Here is a 23,758-nt window from a genome sequence, read left to right on the forward strand (position 1 = left end):
CCTGCCTGGCACCGACCAGGCCCATGGCCGGCTGTCTCAGGCCTGCACCCCCCTCATGCTTCTGGGGGCAGGCTGAGGGGTACAGCGTGTGTGGCTGCGGTCCCCCTTGCTCAAGGTGCAGGCCCGGGTTGCACATGGAGCCCCGGTGGCAGCCCAGCTGTAAGGGCAGCCATGGGGGGAGCTGGTGAGCCCACAGTTGGGCAGGTGTCTCTGCTGGAGCGTTTTAATTCCGCGCCCCCAATCCGCCGCCCACCCGCCTGGCAGCCACGCAGCAATTATCCAAATGGCTGTTAATTGGGGCTGATAATTCCCCATGGGGATCAGGGACAGAAAGCTCCGCAGCAGAGCAGATTGGGGCTGGGCCCAAGCAGCAGACCGGAGGTGCCAGGGTCTCTCTCCCCGGCCACAGCAGGCACGCAGCGCTGGCAGGGCTCATTTGCCCAGCAGGGAGAGAGGAGCTGGCCCAGGGGGCAGGGGAAACAGGGCCTGCTGGGCTCGAAGGGACTGACCTGTTCCGGGGCACATTCCCCAGCAGGCTGCGTGTGCAATTATTAGCAGGGGTATGAGGGGAGAGGAGGATGGCTAGAGTGGGGGGAGGCGAGGAGGCAGGACTCCCAGGTTCTGTGCTGAGCTCTGGGAGGGGAGTAGGGTCTAGGGGTTAGATCAGGGGCTCGGAAGCAGGACTCCTGGGTTCCATGCCCGGCTCTCTCCCCAAATCCATGTGAGTCACTCCTGCTCTGGGTGCCTGTTATTGAGGTTTCATGTCATTTTTCTCTCTCTGCCTGTCTCCCAGCCAGGGCAGCCCCCAGCTGGGCAGGGAAGCAGCCGCCTGCCCTCCCCACCCCTCCCGTGAACCAGCCAGGGGCACTGGGCTTGAAGGGGTGCTAGGCTAACGTGGCCTAGGCCAGACCCAAATGAGCTAGCCAAAAACTCCAAAGGTAATAACAAAATGTTTTTTAAGTATATCAGAAGCAGGAAGCCTGCTAAACAACCAGTGGGGCCCCTTGATGATCGAGATACAAAAGGAGGCTTAAAGACGATAAAGTCATTGCGGAGAAACTAAATGGATTCTTTGCTTCAGTCTTCACGGCTGAGGATATTAGGGAGATTCCCAAACCTGAGCCGGCTGCTGTAGGTGACAAATCTGAGGAACTGTCACAGATTGAAGTGTCACTAGAGGAGGTTTGGGAATTAATTGATAAACTTAACATTAACAAGTCACCGGGACCAGATGGCATTCACCCAAGAGTTCTGAAAGAACTCAAATGTGAAGTTGTGGAACTATTAACTAAGGTTTGTAACCTGTCCTTTAAATCGGCTTCTGTACCCAATGACTGGAAGTTAGCTAATGTAACGCCAATATTTAAAAAGGGCTCTAGAGGTGATCCCGGCAATTACAGACCGGTAAGTCTAACGCCGGTACCGGGCAAATTAGTCAAAACAATAGTTAAGAATAAAATTGTCAGACACATAGAAAAACATAAACTGTTGAACAATAGTCAACATGGTTTCTGTAAAGGGAAATCGTGTCTTACTAATCTATTAGTTCTTTGAAGGGGTCAACAAACATGTGGACAAGGGGGATCCAGTGGACATAGTGTACTTAGATTTCCAGAAAGCCTTTGACAAGGTCCCTCACCAAAGGCTCTTACGTAAATTAAGTTGTCAAGGGATAAAAGGGAAGGTCCTTTCATGGATTGAGAACTGGTTAAAAGACCGGGAACAAAGGATAGGAATTAATGGTAAATTCTCAGAATGGAGAGGGGTAACTAGTGGTGTTCCCCAAGGGTCAGTCCTCAGACCAATCCTATTCAACTTATTTATAAATGATCTGGAGAAAGGGGTAAACAGTGAGGTGGCAAAGTTTGCAGATGATACTAAACTGCTCAAGATAGTTAAGACCAAAGCAGACTGTGATGAACTTCAAAAAGATCTCACAAAACTAAGTGATTGGGTAACAAAATGTCAAATGAAATTTAATGTGGATAAATGTAAAGTAATGCACATTGGAAAAAATAACCCCAACTATACATACAATATGATGGGGCTAATTTAGCTACAACAAGTCAGGAAAAAGATCTTGGAGTCATCGTGGATAGTTCTCTGAAGATGTCCGCGCAGTGTGCAGAGGCGGTCAAAAAAGCAAACAGGATGTTAGGGATCATTAAAAAGGGGATAGAGAATAAGACTAAGACTATATTATTGCCCTTATATAAATAGATGGTACGCCCACATCTCGAATACTGCGTACAGATGTGGTCTCCTCATCTAAAAAAAGATATACTGGCACTAGAAAAGGTTCAGAAAAGGGCAACTAAAATGATTAGGGGTTTGGAACAGGTCCCATCTGAGGAGAGATTAAAGAGGCTAGGACTTTTCAGCTTGGAAAAGAGGAGACTAAGGGGGGATATGATAGAGGTTTATAAAATCATGAGTGATGTGGAGAAAGTGGATAAGGAAAATTTATTTACTTATTCCCATAATACAAGAACTAGGGCTCACCAAATGAAATTAATAGGCAGCAGGTTTAAAACAAATACAAGGAAGTTCTTTTCACGCAGCGCACAGTCAGCTTGTGGAACTCCTTACCTGAGGAGGTTGTGAAAGCTAGGACTATAACAGCGTTTAAAAGAGAACTGGATAAATTCATGGTGGTTAAGTCCATTAATGGCTATTAGCCAGGATGGGTAAGGAATGGTGTCCCTAGCCTCTGTTTGTCAGAGGATGGAGATTGATGGCAGGAGAGAGATCATTTGATCATTGCCGGTTGGTCCACTCCCTCTGGGGCACCTGGCATTGGCCACTGTCGGTAGACAGGATACTGGGCTAGATGGACCTTTGGTCTGACCCGGTACGGCCGTTCTTATGTTCTTATGGTCACAAACAGGGCGTACCCAGCCAGGCCATCCCTGCGCCAATCCTGGCTCAGCCCAGGCCCCAACCCATGGCTGCATGGCCAAGTCAGTGCCCTCCAGCCCCCGCCCTCCCCAACTGCCTGCAATAGCAGTGCTGCCCTCCCCCCCACGCTGGCCTGGCTGGGACACTGCAGGTCTGGAGGGATGGGGAGGGTGGGGGGGAGGTCACAGGCAACCAGAGCCACTCAGTGACTCTGTGCATCACCAAAATCTCCCGGGACCTGGGTAAGGCGGGTTTGGTCCTTGGCATAGCACAGATCACAGGCCTGAAGCCTCCCTCCCACCTTGTGGGGTGCACGACTATGTGCCTCCGGGGCACCAAGGGAGCAGGGGATGGGTTGGGAGAGGGCAGGAGGGGCCATGGACTGTGCGCAGGTTGAGAGGAGAAGTTAGACAACCCCCAACCCTCATGAGTCATGGGTCTGATCCCCCGCCACGGTCACCCCTGGTCTGGGCCCTGATCCCCCATACCCCTCCGGGACCTGGGGCAGGTCCTTGACCTGGCACTGGTCTCTGTCTCCAGCTGGTGGGGGGTGGGGTGGGGTTGCTGATGGCGCTAACCCCCATGCCCAGCGACTAGAGGCAGGGCGAGTCTCCGAGCTGAGCCGGGGGAGCAGGCTGCGGGAAGGGTAGGAGAATGGGGCTCTCACAGCCCCTCCTTGTCTCCTTTCACCCTCCAGTGGGGGGGGGGGGTTGGGGACACTGTCACTGCACCCCCAGCTGCTGGCACAGGCTAGAGGGTGCCAGAGGGGAGGCCTGGCCTGGCCGGCGAGAGGAGCCTACAGCAGGTGCTCACACAATGCAGGTGCCAGCGCAGGAACAGGGCCCCAAGGGCTGGGGGCCAGCAGCAGCCGGGGTGGCGGGACCCTGGGCAGCTCTAGGCACAGGAGGATGGAGGAGGTGGGGGGTTGGGGCAAAGGCCAGGCCCTAGAGGGGGAGCAAGGAGGCAGGTGTTCTGTCCCAGATCTGAGCGGGAAGCGGGGGCTAGTGCTTAGAGCGGGAGCTGGGACGCAGGGGGCTGGGTTCCAGCGCTGATTATGGGAGGGGCAGGGGCTGGGTGGGTATTGTTCTCTGTGGGGGCCCTGGTGCTCGCTCAGTGCCTGCCCCAACCCCACACTTGATGGGGACCCTATAGCTGCTTGGGGGAACTCCTGGGGCTCCGTGCTGGTCCCTCTGGCACACGGACCAGAGAGGCAGAACAAGGGAGTCGGGGCAGCGAGACACGGGGAACTGTGTAGGTTCTGGGGCATGGCTGGGTGAGCCAGCACTGTACCAGCAGGGGACGTCCACAGGCCAGAGCAGAGCTGCCCCCAGGCCCTGGTCCAACACTCCAGCTACTGCCCCACCCTCCTCCTGGGGGCGAAGGTTGGGAGGGGGCAGGGCTGGCCGGGTGACTCGGAGCCAGGGACCTGGAGCAGGGCCAGAGGGGGAGCTGGGGAGATCCCGCTCCCTGGCACCATGGGCCCTCAGCCTCACACCCCGCCCCGTCCCCTCCCTTCCCCTTCCCCGCCTGTGAACAGCAGCAAAGGCCTTGGCCAGCCTTTGGCATCGCACTTTCCTGGCCCAGGAACAAGCCCAGTAGGGCAGGAGCAGGGGCAGGGGCAGGGGCAGGGCCAGCACTGACTGTGATAATGGGGTGGGAGGCTCAGAGCAGAGAAAACACAGACACAGACACACACACAGAGTCCTCTTTACCACCCTGGGAGGTCACTCCCGGTAAATGAGTCACTGCTTTACCTGGGGTCACTCCGGCCAGCGCTTCCCCAGCACAGCCCGGCTGGCGGGCAAGAGGGAGGGGACCTCTAGGGCCTGTGGGATGCAGGGGGTGAGGCTTGGCTCAGGGCTTGGTCAGACCCACAGGGGCTGGAGCTGGCTGCCTCAGCTGGAGCTGGGGCTCCAGGTGCCTGGAGGTGACTCTGATACCCAGGGAAAGGCACTGGGGAGGTGTCTGCCACTGGGCAGGGGCATTTGATCCAGGCCCATCGGGGCGGCAAACCCGTCCTGCGGGGTCCTAGATGCAGCCTGGCTCTGCCCTGCTGCTGCTGCCCAACCCTGGACACACCTCCTATGCAGTCCTGGCTCCACTCCCACTTACTTGGGCACCTGACTGCAACTCCTCCTAGGACCCCTCCCCCCTTCTGGAGCCGAGGTTCCCACCGAGAGGCCAGGGTGCCAGGCTGTGCTGGGAGGGGTGCAGGGAGCCAGGGCTGGGCCAGCACCCCAAGGTGGTGAAGGGGGATGAGATGGGGGCAGAAGGGGGGTTCTCTTTAACCCTTTGCAGACTGGACAGACACAGCCTGGGGCTCAGTGGCTGGATCACATCCCCCCCAAAGCCAGTTGCTGGTAGCAGCCTCTGTGCGCCCCCCATCGCTGGCAGAGGGGTGACAGGAGGGGGAGGGGCTGTGCCTTGGGTCCCAGGGAGGGGAGTTAGGAATGGCTGAGGCTGTACATAACAGAGTCTGACTCTTCCCCTATCCCATCAGTGGGGCGGTGGCCATGGGGCACAGAGGGCCACAACCCTAGACGGGAGCCTGGCCTGCCCCCTGCCCTAACAGCCAAGCAGCCTGGGGGTCCCGTCCCCTCTCCCGTCCCTCCCCAAGAACCGACAGCGCTGCCAAGAGTAGGGGGGAAGGTGCTTTATTGCGAAGAGCAGGTGGCTCTGGGGGCAGCGAGCTGTGGGGGGCAGAGTCTCTGCGGGGAGGGGGCTGCTTCTAGACCTCCTCAGGGGCCTTCCGGTTGAGGGTTTGGACGTCATCCAGGAAGCTCTTGGGGGTTAGGATGTGACTGGAACCTGGGGGGGAGAGAGGTGGTTGGCAGCGGTTGGCACAGTGGGGCGGGCATGAGGCTGGCATCACCATCTCCCCCATCCTTGCAGCTGGACCCTGCTCTAGTGCAGGGGGGAGGGGCTGTCTCCTGCCCCCCGCGGCCTGGCACCGCACCCCTCGTGCCGCTGTACCCTGCACGGCCAGGCAAGAATCCACGCGCTAACAGCGTTCCTCACCCTTGGGTCTTAGAGGGGTGTGTGCAGGGGGTGAGCCATATCCCTATGGGTGTTACTGGGGGTGTCTGACTGGACCCCCACACATGGTCCCTGGGAAAGGAGAGGCCTGGGGAGCCAGGGGCCAGGAGATCAGGTGTCTAGATACAGGCCATGCGTGGCTGAGGCAGGTGGGGCAAGCGCATCTGTTCCCAGGCCCCCGGGTGCGGGAGGACAGAGGGTGGCAGGGGCGCCCTGTGGGTGCTAGGCAGGCAGTTCTAGGGTCTCCCCCTCCCAGGGGGTCCCGACTGTCCCTGACCTGGGCATTCCAGCCGCCTCTCCCCCCAGGATTCGCCCCACTCACCGATCACCACCTCCCACTCGCCCTTGGTGGCCCGGGTCACTTCGTAGGCGCAGCGCATCTCAGACATGGTCACCCCACCCATTACGTAGATGATGAGGCGCGGGCCCGTCCGGTACTCGGCCGCTGGCTTGCTCTTGTGCCAATGCCCGAAGCGGGTGCTGGGGGAGAGAGGAGCAGTGTGGATACCAGGGGCTGGCTGAGGTAAGGCCAGGCGGAGGGGTGGGCACTGCCCAAAGTGGGGGCTGGGGGGTAAAGGGACTGTGTGGATACCAGGGGCTATGTGAGGGAAGGCCAGGCGGAGGGGTGGGCACTGCCCGAAGTGGGGGCTGGGGGAGAAAGGAGCAGTGTGGATACCAGGGGCTCGCTGAGGGAATGCCAGGCGGAGGGGTGGGCACTGCCCGAAGTGGGGGCTGGGGGGTAAAGGGACTGTGTGGATACCAGGGGCTCGCTGAGGGAAGGCCAGGTGGAGGGGTGGGCACTGCCCGAAGTGGGGGCTGGGGGGTAGAGGGGCTGTGTGGATACCAGGGGCTGGCTGAGGTAAGGCCAGCTGGAAGGGCAGGGCCTGGAGGGGGATGGGGGGCAGGCCCTGCCCAAGGCAGTGGGACAGGAGTCCCAAAGGAGGCAAGAGGGAGTAGGGGAGGGAGGCACCTGCCCTGGGCTGGGGGTGCTGTCTAAAGCTCAGCCAGTCCCTCTCCTCCATCCTGAGCCCTGGTGTGTTGCGGGACTGCTGGGGTGCGGGGGACATGGTGAGAGGGGTCCAGGGCTCCAGGCTCTTGGACACCCCTGTGACGTTGTGCAGTCTATATGGTTTGATAAAAACTTGATAATAAGTCAATATAATGTAACTGAGATAGTTTTAGAGAAAATACGGTAATAAGTGAATGTAACGTAACTGGGATATGCTTCATTCAAAAGGTCTCTTGTAAGGTATCATTACAAAGCTTATAATCTACTGAGTATGATCATCTGATTTGTATAAATGTACCACTCTTGTATCTAAAACTAGAAATATAAAATGTAACTCTGAGGGCCTATTGTAATTGTGTAAAGTGTGGACCATTAATGATGGTTTGGAATCTTGATGACTCCCATTGTCTGCAGATGGCTGTATTTACCTGTGAGTCTTCCTGTATATGTGTGTGCTGGCAAGTGAGTAATGAAGTCTTGCAGTGACATGTGATCATGTCACCTGAACTGGAATCCATCTTTAACCTGGTGCTTTTCCAGTGAGGGGGGGTGGAAACCCAGAGGGACAAAGAGTTCCCGCCTTATGCAAAAGATATATAAAGGGGGCAGGAGCCATCATGAAGAATCCCCTAGCTAGGGTGACCAGATGTCCCAATTTTATAGGGACAGTCCCGATTTTGGGGGCTTTTTCTTATATAGGCTCCTATTACCCCCCACCCCCTGTCCCGATTTTTTACAGTTGCTATCTGGTCACCCTACCCCTAGCTACCACCTGAGCTGCAACAAGAGCTGTACCAGGGGAAAGAATTGTGCCCAGGCCTGGAAGGTGTCCAGTCTGAGAAAAAACTTACTGAAGCATCTCTGAGGGTGAGATTATCTGTATTCAGTTTGATTAGGCATAGATTTGCGCATTTTATTTTATTTTGCTTGGTGACTTACTTTGTTCTGTCTGTTACTACTTTGAACCACTTAAATCCTACTGTCTGTATTTAATAAAATCACTTTCTATTTAGTAATTCACTCAGAGTATGTATTAATACCTGAGGGAGCAAACAACTGTGCATCTCTCTCTATCAGTGTTATAGAGGGCGAACAATTTATGAGTTTACCCTGTATAAGCTTTATGCAGGGTAAAACGGATTTATTTGGGTTTAGACCCCATTGAGAGTTGAGCATCTGAGTGCTAAAGACAAGCACACTTCTATGAGCTGTTTTCAGGTAAACTTGCAGCTTTGGGACAAGTGATTCAGACCCTGGGTCTGTGTCTGGAGCCAGACGGGAGTGTCTGGTTCAGCAAGACAGGGTGCTGGAGTCCCGAGCTGGCAGGGAAAACAGAAGCAGGGGTAGTCTTTGCACATCTGGTGGCAGCTCCCAAGGGGGTTTCTGTGATCCAACCCGTCACAGTCTCCCCCGCAGAGGGCAGGGTCCTGGCCACGCACTCCCAGGCACAGAGGCTCCTACACCCGGGGGGTGGGGGGGTGTCAGGGCTCTACCCCCCACAGCCCAGCCAGGCTCAGCCTTACCTGACAGCAGCCTGGGAGCTGGTGGAAGGGACCAGGTCTGACATGAAGGGGACAGCAGCCTGGGAGCTGGTGGTGGGGACCGGGTCTGATATGAAGGGCCACAGTTTGTTGTCCAATTTCTTCTCAATGATGTCCTGGCGGGGGGAGGAGGGGAGAGGACAGGTCAGCAGGGGCCAAGCAGCAGGAACCTTGGACCTGGTGGCCAAGCCAGGCCCCAGAGGGGGGAGGGGCTGGGACGGCTCCTCCCTGAATGATTGACAGTCCCTGGGGGAGCAGCCTGGGGCCCCCTTTCTGGGGGCATGGGAAGCCAGCAAAAAGCACGTTGACTCCTCCCGTGATGCCCCCCCATCTCCCCACCTCCTCCTCAGCTGCTCAGTGCCCTGCTGTGAACTCCACACCCATCCACCGTTATGGGGAGGGCAGAGACCTCCTGCAGCCAGATCCAGGGCCCCTCACTTGGGGGAGGAGGGAGGCAGGGGGCTGCCCTCAGTGCCCCTTCCCTGCTGCGGGCAGATCCAGGCCCTGCCTCTTGCCCCATGAGGTGTGTCCCAGCCATGCAGGGGGCCCAGGCTATGATACATCCTAATACCACATAATAGGGGCTTTTACATTAATCCGCTGCGTTGACTTGTACAGGGAGGCTTAAGGCCTGTCGAGCTGTGGCTAGCACGGGGGGTGGGGGTGGGGGGTTGGATTAGGCACAGGATTGAGGCTACCGCAACTGCCTGCCCCAAAATCCCACAGGAGGAACCATCACAGCGCTGGAGCAGGGGCCTGGGAGCCTCCCTCGGGTGGGGGGGTTAATTCTTGGCCTGGAGGAGCCCCAAGCCAGTGGGCTGAAGGCAACTAAGTGTGCCCCCCACCCCCTTGAAGAGTGCCCCACAGGGCAGGGCGATGAGGGGCTCAGCCCCCAGCAAGCATTGGGGGAAGGAGCGACCATGTCACCTCTCACAAGCTAAGCAGGTTTGGGCCCAGGCAGCGCTTGGATAGGAGACCTCTAAGGAAAAGCCAGCGGGTGCTGGGGGGTGCTAGTGAGTCAGCAGAGGGTGCTTTATGTCCCCAGTGCGGCGCTAGGGGGCGCTGTACGGCCAGGAGCGGGCGGAGGGCCCAGTAGGGGGCGCTCTCCCCTGGCAGTCAGTGCTGGCCCCAGCGCGGTGCTAGGGGGTGCTGTCCTGCAGGGAGCGGGCAGGGGGCTCAGCAGGGGGCGCTCTCCCCGGTCAGTCAGTGCCCAGTACTGTGCTGCAGGAGTTCGTCCTTTAGATGAACGTCAAACAGCTGCTCCTCACTGGAGGTTAGGCCAAGGACCCTGCCGGCCATTCAGATTCCAGTGCCTGTCATGACAGTGGGCTGCCTGGATCCCCTGCACTTCCAGCCCCGCACGCTGATCACCTCCTGCCCTAGACTCTCGGGCAGTGCTGCTGTGCGGCTGTTAACAGCTGCCTGCCCCTCCTCAGGAAGAATTCAGCCCCAGTGAGGGACCCCTGTATAAACCGCCCGTGCCCCACCCCAGAGGTGGCAGCATCTCAGCACCGGGTAAGACAACTGCCTGCACTCGTGTCTATGATCTAAGACCCCTAAGGATGGCAGCAGCAGAGGACTTTCTGATGAGCCCCTCACATGGCTAGATCCCTGCACGGATACAAAAATGTGGATGCGCATCAGCCCACGATCCACTAGCCATCTGTATCCGCATCCTCATGGGTAGCAGCAAGGGGGGGAAGGGGTCTTGCTTGGAAGAGGCAGCGTGAGGGTGGGGCTTGGGGGTAAGGGGCAGCTTGGAGGGGGTGGGGGTTTGGGGGAAGGGGCAGCGTGGAGGGGGTGGGGGGCTTGGGGGAAGGGGCAGCGTGGAGGGGGCAGGGTCTAGAGGAGAATGGGTAGCGCGGGGGCGGGGTCTCAGGAAGGGGCAGCGTGGAGGGGGTGGGGGCTGGAGGGAGGGGTTTCTCATCATGTGGTGCTCCTGGGGGGTCACAAGCGCCGGTACACGGCAGCAGCAGAGCATGTTGCATCACAGTGGGGTGCTGCCCGGAAGCTGGTGGGGACGCTGGTGCTGCTCAGCATGGCAAGGCGAGTAGGTGTCGGGCAGCCCTGACTCCGACCTGTCGCCCAGCCACTGGCTGCTGGCCGGCGGCCCCGAGCGCGCTGTGCCCCCCAGGCTGCCTGAGCCGGATGCCGCGGGCCAGGCGCTGATGGGGAGTAGAGCCCGACCCGGTTGTATCTGCAACCGATCCACTATCCGCAGAAATGGTGCACGGATATGCAGGGCTCCCCACATGGCTGACCCCAGACCAGCCCCTCCCCCTTGGGCCCAGCCTGCCAGGTGTGACCCCCCACCCCAAGGCCAGGAAGAAGACGGCCTGGTACCTCCATGACGTCCTTGAGCCTGGGGGTCCAGCGGGAGAGCAGGTAGGTGGACTCCGGCCGCACCTTCCTCTCGGGTCGCAGCTGCCCGCTCTGGGGGAGGAAGGGAGAGTGGGTGAGAGGCAGCAGGGATTGGGTGCGGGATGGGAACGGGCGCAGACAGGGAAAGCGCAGCCTATCTGAGTCGCTCCAGCCGGGCTGGCAGGGGAGGGGCAGAGAAAAGAACAGAATGGATCACTGAGCAAGAGAGAGAGAGAGAGAGGAGGGGAGAGAGACTGATGGGAGAACAGAGACGCTTCCCCCCATTCGCCGCATGGCCACCCCATGCAGTGGTCACCAGCTCCAGCTCCCAGCGATCTGAGGTCCTGACCCCCAGGGTCCTCTGCAGGGCAGAAGAGGTCACCCCAGATGGGGAGTAACTCGGGGGTCACCCTCATAGGGGGAGGGCGTCACCCCACTGTATGGGGCAGAGGCCACCTCTGTGCTGGGAGTAGTCACTGCCATGGGGGGCACCCCCAGGATGGCCTGGGCTCCCCTGCCATGGGTACAGCTGCTGCCCCTGGCCCCAGTCCCTTACCTCAGGCATGACGGAGATGCCCAGGAAGTCCATGTTGTAGATGCTGTCACTCAGCTGCTGGACGTTGGCACACTGGATCAGTTTGTCGAGGTTCACCATGCTCACACCTGCATGGGGAGAGACAGGTCAGCGCCAGCACCCCTGGGACGCACCCACAGCCTTGGCACATTCAGTCCGTGGCCCAGGAGTCCTAGTTCCCTGATCAAACCCTGAGATCCTGCTCTTCCCACCCCTCCCAGAGCTGGGGGTAGAACCCAGGAGTCCTGGCTCCCAGCCCCCCTCTAGCCCACTAGACCCCACGCAGTTAATGACTGAATTTAGGTTCTTGATACTCTTCCCTCCCTCCAGAGGTTCTCTCGGGCGCTGGGGGCAGGGGTCTCTCTAGCGCCCCCTGGCAGTGCAGAGGGAGTCCCCCTCCCCCGATCTGGGCTCCCCGATCTGCAGCCAGTCAGGTACAGTGTCAGAGCCGAGGCCTGGGTCCTTAAGGCTGCGAGGCCTTGAGCTGGAGGGACGGCAACCCCCCAAACCATTTACTGCTGCTTAGTGCAGAGGGGGAGGCCTGGCAACTCCACAGCGCCCCCTGGCCAGGCAACTGGGCAGCCAGAGGAGCCACATGAGGGCACCCTGGCCTGGGGAATGGGAGCAGGGGCAGTGCCTGAGCAGGGTTACAGGAAGGGCCCCGGAGCAGGGCCCTGCCCCACCAAGCCAGCATGGGGCAGGAACCGATGGGGGAAGAGGGACTGTGCCATGTGTCAGGGTGAGGGAGGTTCCCCAGGCCCTGGTGAGCTGGGAGAAGGGGCTGGATGCAGCAAGAAGCAGGGAGCTGGTACAGGGATGACACAAGGGATGGGCAGGGAACTGGTCGCAGGGGGCTCAGAGACAGAAAATGGTCTCAACCGCCTGCAGGAAGGGAGAGATGTCCCCCCTCCCTGCAGAGAACGGGCCAGGGGGCTGCTCGGGGTGTACGTCTCCATCCCCCCTCCCTGCAGAGAATGGGCCGGGGGGCCGTTCCGAGTGTGTGTCTCCAACCCCCCTTCCTGCAGAGAACGGGCCGGGGGGCCATTCCGAGTGTGTGTCTCCATCCCCCCTCCCTGCAGAGAACGGGCCGGGGGGCCGTTCCGAGTGTGTGTCTCCATCCCCCCTTCCTGCAGAGAACGGGCCGGGGGGCCGCTCCGGGTGTGTGTCTCCATCCCCCCTCCCTGCAGAGAACGGGCCGGGGGGCCGTTCCGAGTGTGTGTCTCCATCCCCCCTTCCTGCAGAGAACGGGCCGGGGGGGCGCTCCGGGTGTGTGTCTCCATCCCCCCTCCCTGCAGACAACGGGCCGGGGGGCCGTTCCGAGTGTGTGTCTCCATCCCCCCTTCCTGCAGAGAACGGGCCAGGGGACCGCTCCGGGTGTGTGTCTCCATCCCCTGTCCCTGCAGAGAACAGGCCGGGGGGCCGCTCCGGGTGTGTGTCTCCATTTCCCCTCCCTGCAGAGAACGGGCCGGGGGGCCGCTCCGGGTTTGTGTCTCCATCCCCCTCCCTGCAGAGAACAGGCCGGGGGCAGGGGTGCCGCTCCGGGTGTGTGTCTCCATTTCCCCTCCCTGCAGAGAACGGGCTGGGGGGACCGTGGAGGGCAGACACTCCTGGGAAGGCAGCAGCAGGGAGCAAAGGCTGCCAGGTCTGACCCCAGGGGCAGTGCGGAGCGTGGGCACGGCACACTGTCTGGCTCGCAGGCACCAAGAGGTGGGCAGAGGGGAGACAGGACCGTAGAGCCAGGCTGGATACAGGCCCCAGGAAGCGGCTGGCCGGGAGACGCCCTGCGTGGCTGGGGGACGTGCCAGTCTGAGCAGTGCTATTCCCCCACAGGCCTGGGCCCCACCTCCTGGGGCGCCCCCTGCAGCAGCAGGCCTCCCAGTGCTGCGCCCTGCAGGCCTGTGGCGTTACCGTTCTTCAGGAAGATGTAGAGCAGGATGACGCGGATCTTGTCGTAGGCCTGCACGCTGGGGTCCAGCAGGACGGGCAGGATGATCTTCATCGGGTCCCTGATCACCTTCCCGTCCACATCCGTCCCCATGGCCAGGTCCTGGGGGGGAGGGGGGCGCACACACAAGGCCCAGGTCAGGCTGCTCCGCTTCCTCCTGCCCCGCAGCAGGATGGGAGACGCAATGGCCCCACGACCCACAGGTCGCCTACCCCCTGTGCCAGGGCCCCCTCCTCCCCGGGGTCAGCTCCCCCTGGGGTGAGCAACGGGTCCCCAGGGAGTAACCCGAGCCCCACGTCCCCCTTCTGCACCCACAGTGCTACATGGGGGGGCTGGCCCTGGCTCCAGCGAGCCTGAGGCTCTGAGACCCCTTTCTCCGGGCTGAGTCCATGAGCCAGACTCTGCCCCCAGACAGGCTCTGCCCACAGACCCACCTGCTCCACGCTGCACAGCTTCTCCACCGTCCCTTTGAAGTGCCGCATGCAGTGCTCGGCCAGGTTCAGGTGCGTGGAGTACTGCGGGGAGAGACCGGGACAGAGGGGAGTTTACTGCGGCACTGCATCACCGGCTGGTCCAGAGCACCCCCAGCCCCCAGCCCTCCAGGAGGGCCCCTTGGCCAGAGGAGCAGCCCCAATCGGCTGTGTAAGCCGAGTATATAGGGATTGTTTTGCCCAGCACTGAAGTGCAGCCACCTCTGGGATGGAGTGGGGCAGCTGGAGGGGAGGATCAGGAGGAGGGAGCAGCTTCCAAATCAGCCCACGGCTTCTCTGTTAGTCAGCATGAGGTTGGGGGCTTGGAGACCAGCAGGTGTCGGGGTACCTGTGCCAGTGGCCAGGAGCTTTCTGTTGGCACGTGGCCCAGTGGCACCAGGAGTGGCTCCAACGGGCTGGTTTGGAAGCCCACCAAGGCCCTCTCCTGAGAGCTGCAGCAGCAAGGCGTGGGCGTTACCCAAGGGCTGCCATTGCTGCGGCTAACGTGGCAGCTCTGGGCACTGACGGGCAGGCTGCTGCCCATGGTGCCACACAGCACCTGGGTGGGGAAATGGCTCTGCCCGACGGGACAGGTCAGCAGCTCTCATCAGGCAGTAAAGCGGAGAGCCCCAGAGTGCCCTGTCCCCCAGAGAGTCCCTACTGTCCTTCACCAGCCCCACAGAGCACCCTGCCCCCCATCAGCCCCACTGAATGCCCTGCCCCCTGCCCACTAACAGTCCCAGCCCCGTTACCTTGTTCAGCTCTCTCTGGTACTCGGGCAGCTTCTTCAGGATCTGGGACTGGTCCTCGATGTCGGCCTGGAGGGAGGCGGTGGTGAGATCCCGGCCCCTCCCAGCACACAGAGCCCCCTGTAAGGCAGAGGCCTCGCCTGGGGACAGCCGCAGCAGCCCAACCACGCGTGCCAGGGCCAGGGTGGGTCACTCAGGCCACATGTGGCTGCGGCTTGGGTTAGACCTGCTCTTCCCAGGCCAGCTGGAATGAGACGGGAGCCCTGCAACCCGAGTGCCCCTTGAGGTGTAAAGCGGCAGCGGGCCAGGGAGATGCCAGCGTTGGCTCCCTGCAGCTCTCCCTGCGCGGCCCTGACCCTGCTTTCTGACCCTGCCCCATGGGCCTCTGCCCTCCCCCACCATGGGGAGCTCCAGAGCTCTGGTTGGGGGGCAGGGGGCTCCACACACACCTCTTAGCCCTTTACAGGCAAACCCTGGGAGCAACTGGACAACTCCCCCCCCACCAACTCCTCCTAGGGCAGCAGGGAGCCTCCCCTCCCCATCAGTGGCAGTGGGATGGGTCCCCCCGTCCCAGACTCCCCAATCACTCCCCCTCCCAGCCCCCACCGCACCTCGTCCGTGGTCAGCCTCTTGCTCTCACAGAAGGTGCGCAGCAGCTCCGTCACCTTCCTGCAGCAGGGAGAGGGGTCAGGCCGGAGCCAGGCACTGCCTTAGAGGTAGGGGGTGCCCTGTCCTATGCTACAGGGGATGGAGCCCCCACCCCACGGGCACCACAGTTCTCTGCCTCGAGAGCCTCAGATGGGGCGGGGGGCCTCTTCCCAAGTTACCCCAAGGCAGAGTTCAGTGCACCTCTGGGGGCTCCTGGTGCCCTGATGCGGGGGGGGGAGGGGCTGGGAGCAACGGCAGGTCCAGCAGGAGGTCGGTGAGGGACTCACTCAAGGGGCTGTGAGGTGCCTGGGGAGATCCTGGGATCAGGGGAAGACAGTGTCCAGGGGGATCCCCGAGAGGAAATTCAGACGGTTGCTCTGGAAGGGAGCACTCAGGGGTCCTTTGGGGAGAGGGGCTGGGTCCAGGGGGTCTCAGCACTCAGAGAGGAGCAGGTCTGAGGGACAGGCCCCAGCACTGGGTGGGAGGGGGAGGGGGAGTCCTGGCACTGAGCAGGAGAGGGGTGTGTTGCTGGGGGGTGTCCTTGCACTGGGTCGGAGAGGAGTGTATCCAAGGGGGAATGGGGTTCCAGCACTGGGTGTGAAGGGAAGGAGCGGGGTGGGGAGGGCTGTGTCTGAAGGGGAGGATGCGGGAAGTCCCGGCACTGGAAAAGAGGGGGTGTGTCAACGGGGTGGGCTGTCCTGGCACTGGGTGGGAGAGGTGTGTCCGAGGGGGAGGTCCTGGCAGTGGGCGGGGAGGAGAGGGCTGTGCCAAAGTGGGGGTAGGGGGTCCTGGCACTGGGCCGGGAGGGGAGAGGTGTGCTGAAGGGGGGGTAGGGAGTCCCGGCACTAGGCATTGGGTGGGGCACAAAGTGGTGTGTCCGGGGGGGGGCGGGGGCGGATGGGTCCCGGCCCTGGGTGGGGCACGGAGGGGCATATCCGGGGGGACGGACGGGGCACAGAGGGGCGTGTCAGGGGCAGGGCTGAGCGCGCTCACTTGGAGACGTCAGCGATGTGCAGGTGGCGTAGCTGCACCCAGAGTTCATCATTTTCATCCAGCAGCGCCTCCTTCTCCTGCGAGTCGCTGGCGCCCGTTGTCTCGTACCTGCGGAGGGGGAATGGGGTCAGGCTGTGACACCCCTCCTCCGAGCGTGGGAGCTACAGAGCAGTGCAGGTGCCTGGGTCCCATCCCCCCAGCCCGCCTGAGGAGTGTGGGGCGCCCCCTGCTGGCAGCCAGGCCCTACCTGTAGGTGTTGTTCTCGATCCTGAGCAGGTCGTAGGCCATGGCCTGGAAGGTGAGCTCATGCAGCAGTGGGGACACCAGGTCGAAGCTCCGGTCCACAATCAACAGCTGAGAGCGGGCTTTGTCAGGGCCCTGGGGCAAAGGAGAGAGAGACCCGTCACCCCCTGCTCCGGCGGATGGTTCCTGGCCTGGCTTACACGGCACAATCCAATGGGCCCTGGTGGGCCTGAAACTTCACCACCCGCCCTCTCTGCGGCCCAGCCCCCAACCCCAGGGGAAGCCAGGAGACACCCCCCAAGCTAGCTGAGACGTGCCCTGGGGTCCCGCCCTGACCGGCAGGGAGAGCTCCCCACCCAGCTGCGCTGCAACGCTCCCTGCAGGGACGGGCCACCTGCCCCTCGTGCAAATAGCAATGGCCACTCCCCCAAGCACGCTCTCTGCTCGTGCCTCTCCACCAACGGGAGCGTGCCCCTTACAAGGCAGCCCCCCGACTGCGCCCTGCCCCATATGCTGCGTGGGGAGCGGGGGAACTACACCAGAAGGCCCTGGCTAGTCTATCGTTAACCAACACCAGGCCCAGAGCCTCTTTGATATAAGGTCCCAGAGGGGGACAATGGGACGTTATCCCTATGTCCCACCTTGCATCTGAGCTGGGACCCCATATGAGGCTTTAGCTCCCCACTCCCAGCCTGGGTGGCCCCCCCAGCATCCAGCTGGACAGAGACCACTCAAATGGTCAGCATCTCAGACCCACATCATGGGGGGGGGGGTGGGGGCTGGCCCAGCCCCCGCTCCCTGCCTGATCAGCATGCACTGCCCTCTTAGCACAGCAGGTGGCGATAGGAGACCAGCCCTGCGCTCCCATGGCAGACGGCTCTGAAACCGGCTCCAGCAGCTCCAGTGGAACTCAAGCCCACCCAGGAGCACCTCAGCAAGGGGCTGCATCTGCTCTTCACTGGGTAGCACAGTCAGGGGGGCCGGGGACGTACAGCCCCTGACGCTTCCCCAACTGTCCCACCTCAGTAAGTAGTCCCATTTTCAGCCACACTTGGTCTCCACAGCCTCTGGGTAAATAGGTTGAGGCTGACCGGGGAGCGCCTCTCTTGGAGGAGTATCTGGACCCCACCACTGTAGCACTATCATTGCTGCATCCTGCCCCCCCTATGCACGTGGGGCTGGGCAGGGCTGTCACCCCATTGCAGAGGGGGATGGAGGCCCAGAAGGGCTGGGTGACTCACCCACGGTCACACAGGAAGTCTGTGGCAGAGCAGGGACATGAACCCAGAACTGGCACCATCATTCCTCTCCAGCACTACCCAGACTGGGTGGGTTGCTATGCCCAGTGCCCCTCCCGGACTCTGCTCACACCTTTGCCAGTTCAGCTCGGCTGGAGGGATCCCCGAGTGCAGATGGGGGCTGGCGTAACCACCAGGTCACTCCCCAGAGCAGAGGGGCGCTTAGTGCACTGGTGAGTGCCACAGCACTGCCTGGGCTAGCTACCCCTCAGGGCTGGCAGCTGGGAAACATCAAGGCAAGAGGGACTAGTGCAGACAAGGCCCCATGGTGCCGTGACCGTGGGCTGGGTGGCTTTGGAGACCTGACTGCTAGAGGCCATGCTACAAGAGTCCCTGGGGTTCTGTGCCAGCTGGCAAGGCGGGGGCACACTGGACTGGCCAGCCGGGATTGTGCGGCATGGAGCCAGCACTGCATTGAGAGCAGGGGCTTGAGTCAGCACTCCCGGTCCTGCGGTGGGCGTGCTGTCTGGACTCCTGGCTCCTATTCCTGCCTTTGCCACCTACTCGTGGCACGCTGCTCCATGCCTCAGTTTCCCCCGTGTAACATAGGGACAGTGCTGACACCTGTGACAGGGAGGCTTGGCAAGAGTCTCAGGAATATCCCTGGGGGGGCTCAGAGAAGCAGGGTGTGCACGGAGCAGGACTTTGCCCTCCCCAGCGCCGCTCTCAGCTCCTGAGAATAGCACAGATCAGACCGGGGCTGCAGGCTGGAGCCAGCTCTGCTGCAGCAAGTAGCTCCGGTGGTTAACAAGCGTGCTGTCAATCCCTTCCCTGGGTAGATGGTTTGGGCAGCCAGGTGTGTGCCAGGCTCCCCTCTGGAGGCAAGCCTGTCCTGCCAGCTGTGAGTTACAGAGCGTCTGTGCCATGGCAGCCAGCTATCCCAGAGGGGGCCCCCCTGCCCGAGACTGGTATCATTATCCCCATTGTACAGATGGGGAAACTGAGGCACAAATAGGAGGGGTGACTTGCCCAAGGTCACCCAGCTGGGAATAGAACCCCGGTCTCCCGTCCCAGTCCAGGGCTCTAGCCACTAGGCAACTTTGCCTCGGTGGATGGGAAAGGAGAGAGGAAAGGTGCGCTCATGGATCCACAGGGTCGGTGCCAGGGCCTCAGCTGGGGAAGTCTCTGGGAGAAAGCCCTTTGCTGTGCCAGACCCCAACAGGTCTCTCTCTTCCTCCAGGACAAGCCGTACGGCCTTCCACCTCCTGAGACCGAACCGCTGGGCTTCACCCCGTGAGCCCTGCCCAGCGAGTCCATCTGAGACAGACCCTGAGACAGACCCGTCCACTCCGCAGGGCCCGACGCCACTCAGCCCGGGTGACAGGGCCACTCCTCCAGCGTTGTCAGAACAGTCGGGTTTCTTAGGCACCTGGACCCCAGCCCGGGCAGCCCAGCCCACTGAAGGTTAAAGCAAGAGGCCGTTCTGGTCAGCTCAGAGCCCGGCCGAGCTGCAGCGAGACCTGTTTTCAGGCTCCTGGTCTCTCGCTCAGGGCCTGTCTACATGTAAACCCCTGCAGCTGCGCCGCTTCAGTGACGCCGCCTTTCTCATACCCCCAAGCGAGGCAATTGCCTTGTGTAGACCAGGCCTCGGTCTGACCTTGGTCAGTTCTCAGGCGAGAGCTCCCAGCTTCCCCCACTTATCCCCCAGCTCAAACCTTCCCAACCCTGTGTTCTCGAGCTGGGGGCCCTGCTCCGATTCCCTGCTGGGAGCGTCCAGCCAGGAGCCATTGGAGATGTCATGGTCTTTCTGGCCCCCAGGCTGATCTGGGTTGGATTCTCTTCATTTCACCAAGACAGGGATGTGACAGCCCCCCACACACCATGATTCTTATCTTCCCTGAGAGTCCTTCCCCCACGCCCCACCAGAGAAGCCATGAAACATATAGGGGAAACTGAGGCACGCATCGGCTTCATAAAAGATATTACAAACATTCCCAGTTGGTCACAGGTGCACAGTCTCCCAGCAGCTCGGCAAAGGCTGGAAGCAAGAGCAGAAGCAACAGGAGGGAGAGATCTGGGCAGGCCTTGGATTTTACATCACTTTGCTTCTCCTAGGGAGACAGGAGCCACTGGGTTTCCCATGCGAGAATCCAGGGCAGGGTGGGTTTGCAGCTCCCCTCTGCTGGGGGTGGGACGGGGACGGCAGGAGCTGGGTCAGGGCTGACTTGTGGCTAAGGCTCGGGAGAGCTGGGTTCTACTCCTGCTCTGACAGACTCCCTGCATGCCTCAGTTTCCCATCTGTAACACAGGCCCCCCTGCCTCCCCTGGGAGGGTGAATTCATTAATGAGTTCCGATACCACGGTGGTGGGTGAAGGAGCACACACAGACAGGAGTGTCCAGGTGTGGAAGAGGCGCTGTATGCAAAACTTACTTCTGTGACTGAACTGCCCTGTTTATAAACAGAGATTCTGCTGGGCACTAGGGTGACCAGACAGCAAATGTGAAAAATCAGGACAGAGGGTAGGGGGTAATAGGCGCCTATATAGGAAAAAGATCCCAAAATCGGGACTGTCCCTATAAAATCGGGACATCTGGTCACCCTACTGGGCACACACTTCCCCAGTCGGTGCCTCGGTTTCCCCATCCGTAGAGAGGGGACAAGGACACTGGCCTTTGTAGAGCACTTTGCGATCCGCCCACGGCCACTGTTAGAGAAGGGCTGGGCTGTTAGTCCAACCACACAGGGAATGCTATTGTTCTCCCGAGCCCTCAGGATCTCCAAGGGGGTCTAGACCCCACCCCTCCCCCCGCCAGGATCTCTGAGCAGGTTCTAAATCACTCCTCCTTCCTTCTACTTCTCATGTACTCCCCCTCCCCCCTTGGCTCTGTCCCATGGTGAGGGCGTGGCCGGCACAGCTCGCTCACCTCTCCCATGCTGGGCTCGTATGCCTTGAACACCTTGAGTTTGGCCAGTACAGCATGCGCCAGGTGGAAGTTAATTTCACGGTCCCTGCAGCAAAGACAAACCCGGTGGGTAGAAACAGGTCCTCCCACAGGGGCACACGCACTTCCTGTAGGAGATGACCAGGTAACCGTCTCCCTCTGGGCACACTCACTTCCTCTAGTGGATGGCCGAGTACCCCTCCCCCCGGGCACACTCACTTCCTGTAGCGGATGGCCGGGTACCCCACTCCCGGGCACACTCACTTCCTGTAGCGGATGGCCGGGTACCCCTCCCCCGGGCACACTCACTTCCTGTAGCGGATGGCCGGGTACCCCTCCCCCAGGGCACACTCACTTCCTGTAGCGGATGGCAGGGTACCTCTCCCCCCGGGCACACTCACTTCCTGTAGCGGATGGCCGGGTACCCCTCCCCCCGGGCACACTCACTTCCTGTAGCGGATGGCTGGGTACCCCTCCCCCGGGCACACTCACTTCCTGTAGCGGATGGCTGGGTACCCCTCCCCCCGTGCACACTCACTTCCTGTAGCGGATGGCTGGGTACCCCTCCCCCCGGGCACACTCACTTCCTGTAGCGGATGGCTGGATACTCCTCCAGGGTTTCACACAATGAAGCAATCTGCTCTGCCAGGATCTCCAGGTCCTTGTTCCTTTCCCAGGCCGAGTAGGGGCTGAACCAGATGTGGAAGGTCTGTGGCCTGTCCAGGGAGTACACCTGGGGGGCGGGGGGAGCAGAGATCAGACCCTGGTGCCAAGTGCTGGCAGCCAGGCCAGCTGTGCCCCATACCGCACCCCTAAGATGCGCTGTTGGACCAGGCCAGCCTGGCGGAGCCGGAACGAGCCCCTAGTGAGGGAGAGATCCCTTCGCCAGAGCCACTCTTGTTGTGGTAGAGGGACAGCGGCCCAGAGATTCATGCACCAGCCTGGGATGAAGACGCCCCGGATTCAGGTCCTTACTGAGCTGCAGGGGTGTGTCTCTGCCCTGGAGAAGGCAATGTTGGGGGAGGGGGCTTGGACATGTTTCTAGTCTGGCAAAAGCCCCAGCGTAGCCACAGGCAAACCCGGCATCAACGCGCGTCTGCCGCTGTCGCTTATTTCACTGGACGAAGAGAACGAGCCATTGGGGAAAACGTGCTTGGACACCAATAAAACAGTATCGGCCCACGAAGGGTTTGCTGGTGCAACGGGACGGGTGAGCCAGCAAAGCCTCCTGACGCACACTCAGCTTATACCAGCCAAAGCTTCTCTTGGCACAGCTGGCACCGGTGCCCACATGAAATAAGCTACAGTGGCGAAAGGACTGCTTTGCCAGCGTAACGGCCTCTACCCAGGGGTTCTGCCAGCACAGCTGCATTAGTTACAGGGGGGATTTTTTCTCTCATGTCCCCGTAACAAACCTGTACCAATGAAGCTTTTGGGTGTAGACCAGGCTCATGTCTCTGTGCCTCAGTTTCCCCATCAATGCAATGGGACTGACAACACAGCCCTGCCCCTCAGGGGCATGAGGAGGGAAATCCACTGACGACACAAGGAGGAGATGGCGTGGTTGGGCAAAGGGCAGGCGTGTGCGGGCTGTCTTGCAGGCCTGTTATAAACCGTCAGTAAGAGCTGGTAAAGCCAGGGAGGCAGCGCCCTCCTCCCCCATACATCCAAGCCAGCGATTCCACCTCTCACAGGGTGTGAGCAGCTGGCTAGTCCCTGCTGCCCTGTGCTGGCATCAAACCCAGGACCCTAGAAGGGAAAGGTGTCACTGCCCCGAGCCATGTGGAACACTAAGGGTGGGGTGTCGTACGTCACCGTCTGCCCTGCGGCCCTGCTCCTCCAAAGCCCGGTCACCCCTCACCTGGCTCTCATAGGGCAGGAAGGCCATGTTGATCTCCATGAGGGTTTTGATGGCCTTGGTGATCCGTGACTTCCGCAGCTTGTTGAACAGAGGGTCAGGACACGCTGCAAGGCAAAGGCAGTGGGTGGGGGTGACAGGCACAGGGCTCAGGGCCCCCAGCACAGCGCCAGCCCCTACGGACAGGGCCAGGACGGGCACAGCAGGGGCAGTAGTGCTGCACACCTGTGGGGAACCTGGGCAGGTCAGCAGGGCCACACAGGAGTCAACTATGAGTCCAACCCCCGTGAACCAGAGTCACGCCGGGTTCTCGGCTTCTGCAGCATCAGCAGCGAGGAGGGCGGGGGCACAATCTCTCCTACGCGGTCCCTTTCTCACACCCTGCCCTCAGCCCACCGCAGGGGGAAGTGACTGGAGTGTACAACTCAGCATGATGCACAAGGAGGAACAGGGACTTGGGCTGTAATGAGGAGAAGCAGATGTGACCTTGACACACTGGGTATTCTGGGTATACCATTCGCAAACCCCAGTTGGGACGGATGGAGCAATGCATGCTGGGAATGGTAGCCAGAGGCCGCCTTTCTGGGCGCACGCTGCAGGTGTCTGTGAGCTGTGCTGGCTGGAGGCAGGCCCATGGGGGAGAAGCGGGGGAAGGGATCGGTGGGGTCGTTCGGTCTGGCCTGCTGGGTCTGCATCCCCCTGCAGGAGGGCAGAGCGTAATCAGGGTGCTGCGCACTGGCCTGCCGGCAGAGAGAGACCCCCCCACCCCCAGGCTCCAGTGTGCCGCTGGCCAGGCTCCCGGCAGGGGGATTCCCTGCCCCCCGATACTCACGGCTGAGGAAGAAGACGTGAGCTGCCTTGTAGGTGAAGGTTGGGGTGCCCTGGAAGTCATCGATCAGAGCCTGCACCGACTGCAAAGGGGGGAGAGGAGGGGTTGTCAGCACCAGCCAAGGCCCCGTTGTTGCGGATTGTGGGGGAGTTAGGGCCCTGCACCCCCGACTTCCTGCGATTCACCATGACTCTCAGCCAGCCAGTAAAGCAGAAGGTTTATTTGGATGACAGGAATACAGTCCAAGACAGGTCTTGCAGGCACAGACAACAGGGCCCCCCTCAGTTAGGTCCAGCTTGGGGTCCCAGGGCATGCCGGCCCACCCCCCTTGGGGGGTCAGAGCCATCTCTGCCTCCCAGCCATCTCTCCAGCCTCCTTCCAGCCTGCTTCCAGCCTGCTTCCCGCACTCTCCCTCAGCGACC

The 23,758-nt window shown here is 60.9% G+C and overlaps 2 protein-coding genes across 4 annotated transcripts in view; both read right to left on the reverse strand.

Annotated features, from left to right (window-relative positions):
- Positions 1-25, reverse strand: part of LOC122173072 (maestro heat-like repeat-containing protein family member 2B) — a 44,709-nt gene extending 44,684 nt beyond the window's left edge. The window contains exon 1 of the mRNA XM_065576527.1: positions 17-25. Coding sequence (XP_065432599.1) covers positions 17-25 — 9 coding nt within the window. The remainder of the gene's footprint in view (positions 1-16) is intronic.
- A 5,003-nt stretch (positions 26-5,028) lies between these two features.
- Positions 5,029-23,758, reverse strand: part of LOC135977156 (syntaxin-binding protein 2-like) — a 252,736-nt gene continuing 234,006 nt past the window's right edge. Inside the window, exons 6-20 of one of the 3 annotated variants that reach the window (XM_065576428.1) lie at positions 23,340-23,418; positions 22,511-22,614; positions 21,234-21,382; positions 20,632-20,716; positions 16,472-16,602; positions 16,225-16,332; positions 15,195-15,252; positions 14,587-14,703; positions 13,799-13,879; positions 13,328-13,466; positions 11,402-11,508; positions 10,828-10,917; positions 8,467-8,600; positions 6,257-6,414; positions 5,030-5,706 (exon numbers count right to left, since the gene is read on the reverse strand). In XM_065576428.1, coding sequence (XP_065432500.1) covers positions 5,627-5,706; positions 6,257-6,414; positions 8,467-8,600; positions 10,828-10,917; positions 11,402-11,508; positions 13,328-13,466; positions 13,799-13,879; positions 14,587-14,703; positions 15,195-15,252; positions 16,225-16,332; positions 16,472-16,602; positions 20,632-20,716; positions 21,234-21,382; positions 22,511-22,614; positions 23,340-23,418 — 1,620 coding nt within the window. In that variant the 3' untranslated portion in view covers positions 5,030-5,626. Of the gene's footprint in view, positions 5,707-6,256; positions 6,415-8,466; positions 8,601-10,827; positions 10,918-11,401; positions 11,509-13,327; positions 13,467-13,798; positions 13,880-14,586; positions 14,704-15,194; positions 15,253-16,224; positions 16,333-16,471; positions 16,603-20,631; positions 20,717-21,233; positions 21,383-22,510; positions 22,615-23,339; positions 23,419-23,758 lie in introns of all 3 variants that reach the window. The other 2 variants (XM_065576431.1, XM_065576429.1) reach the window with 2 other exon arrangements.

This window comes from Chrysemys picta, chromosome 22 (assembly GCF_011386835.1).
Source record: "Chrysemys picta bellii isolate R12L10 chromosome 22, ASM1138683v2, whole genome shotgun sequence".
NCBI classification, from domain to species: Eukaryota; Metazoa; Chordata; order Testudines; family Emydidae; genus Chrysemys; species Chrysemys picta.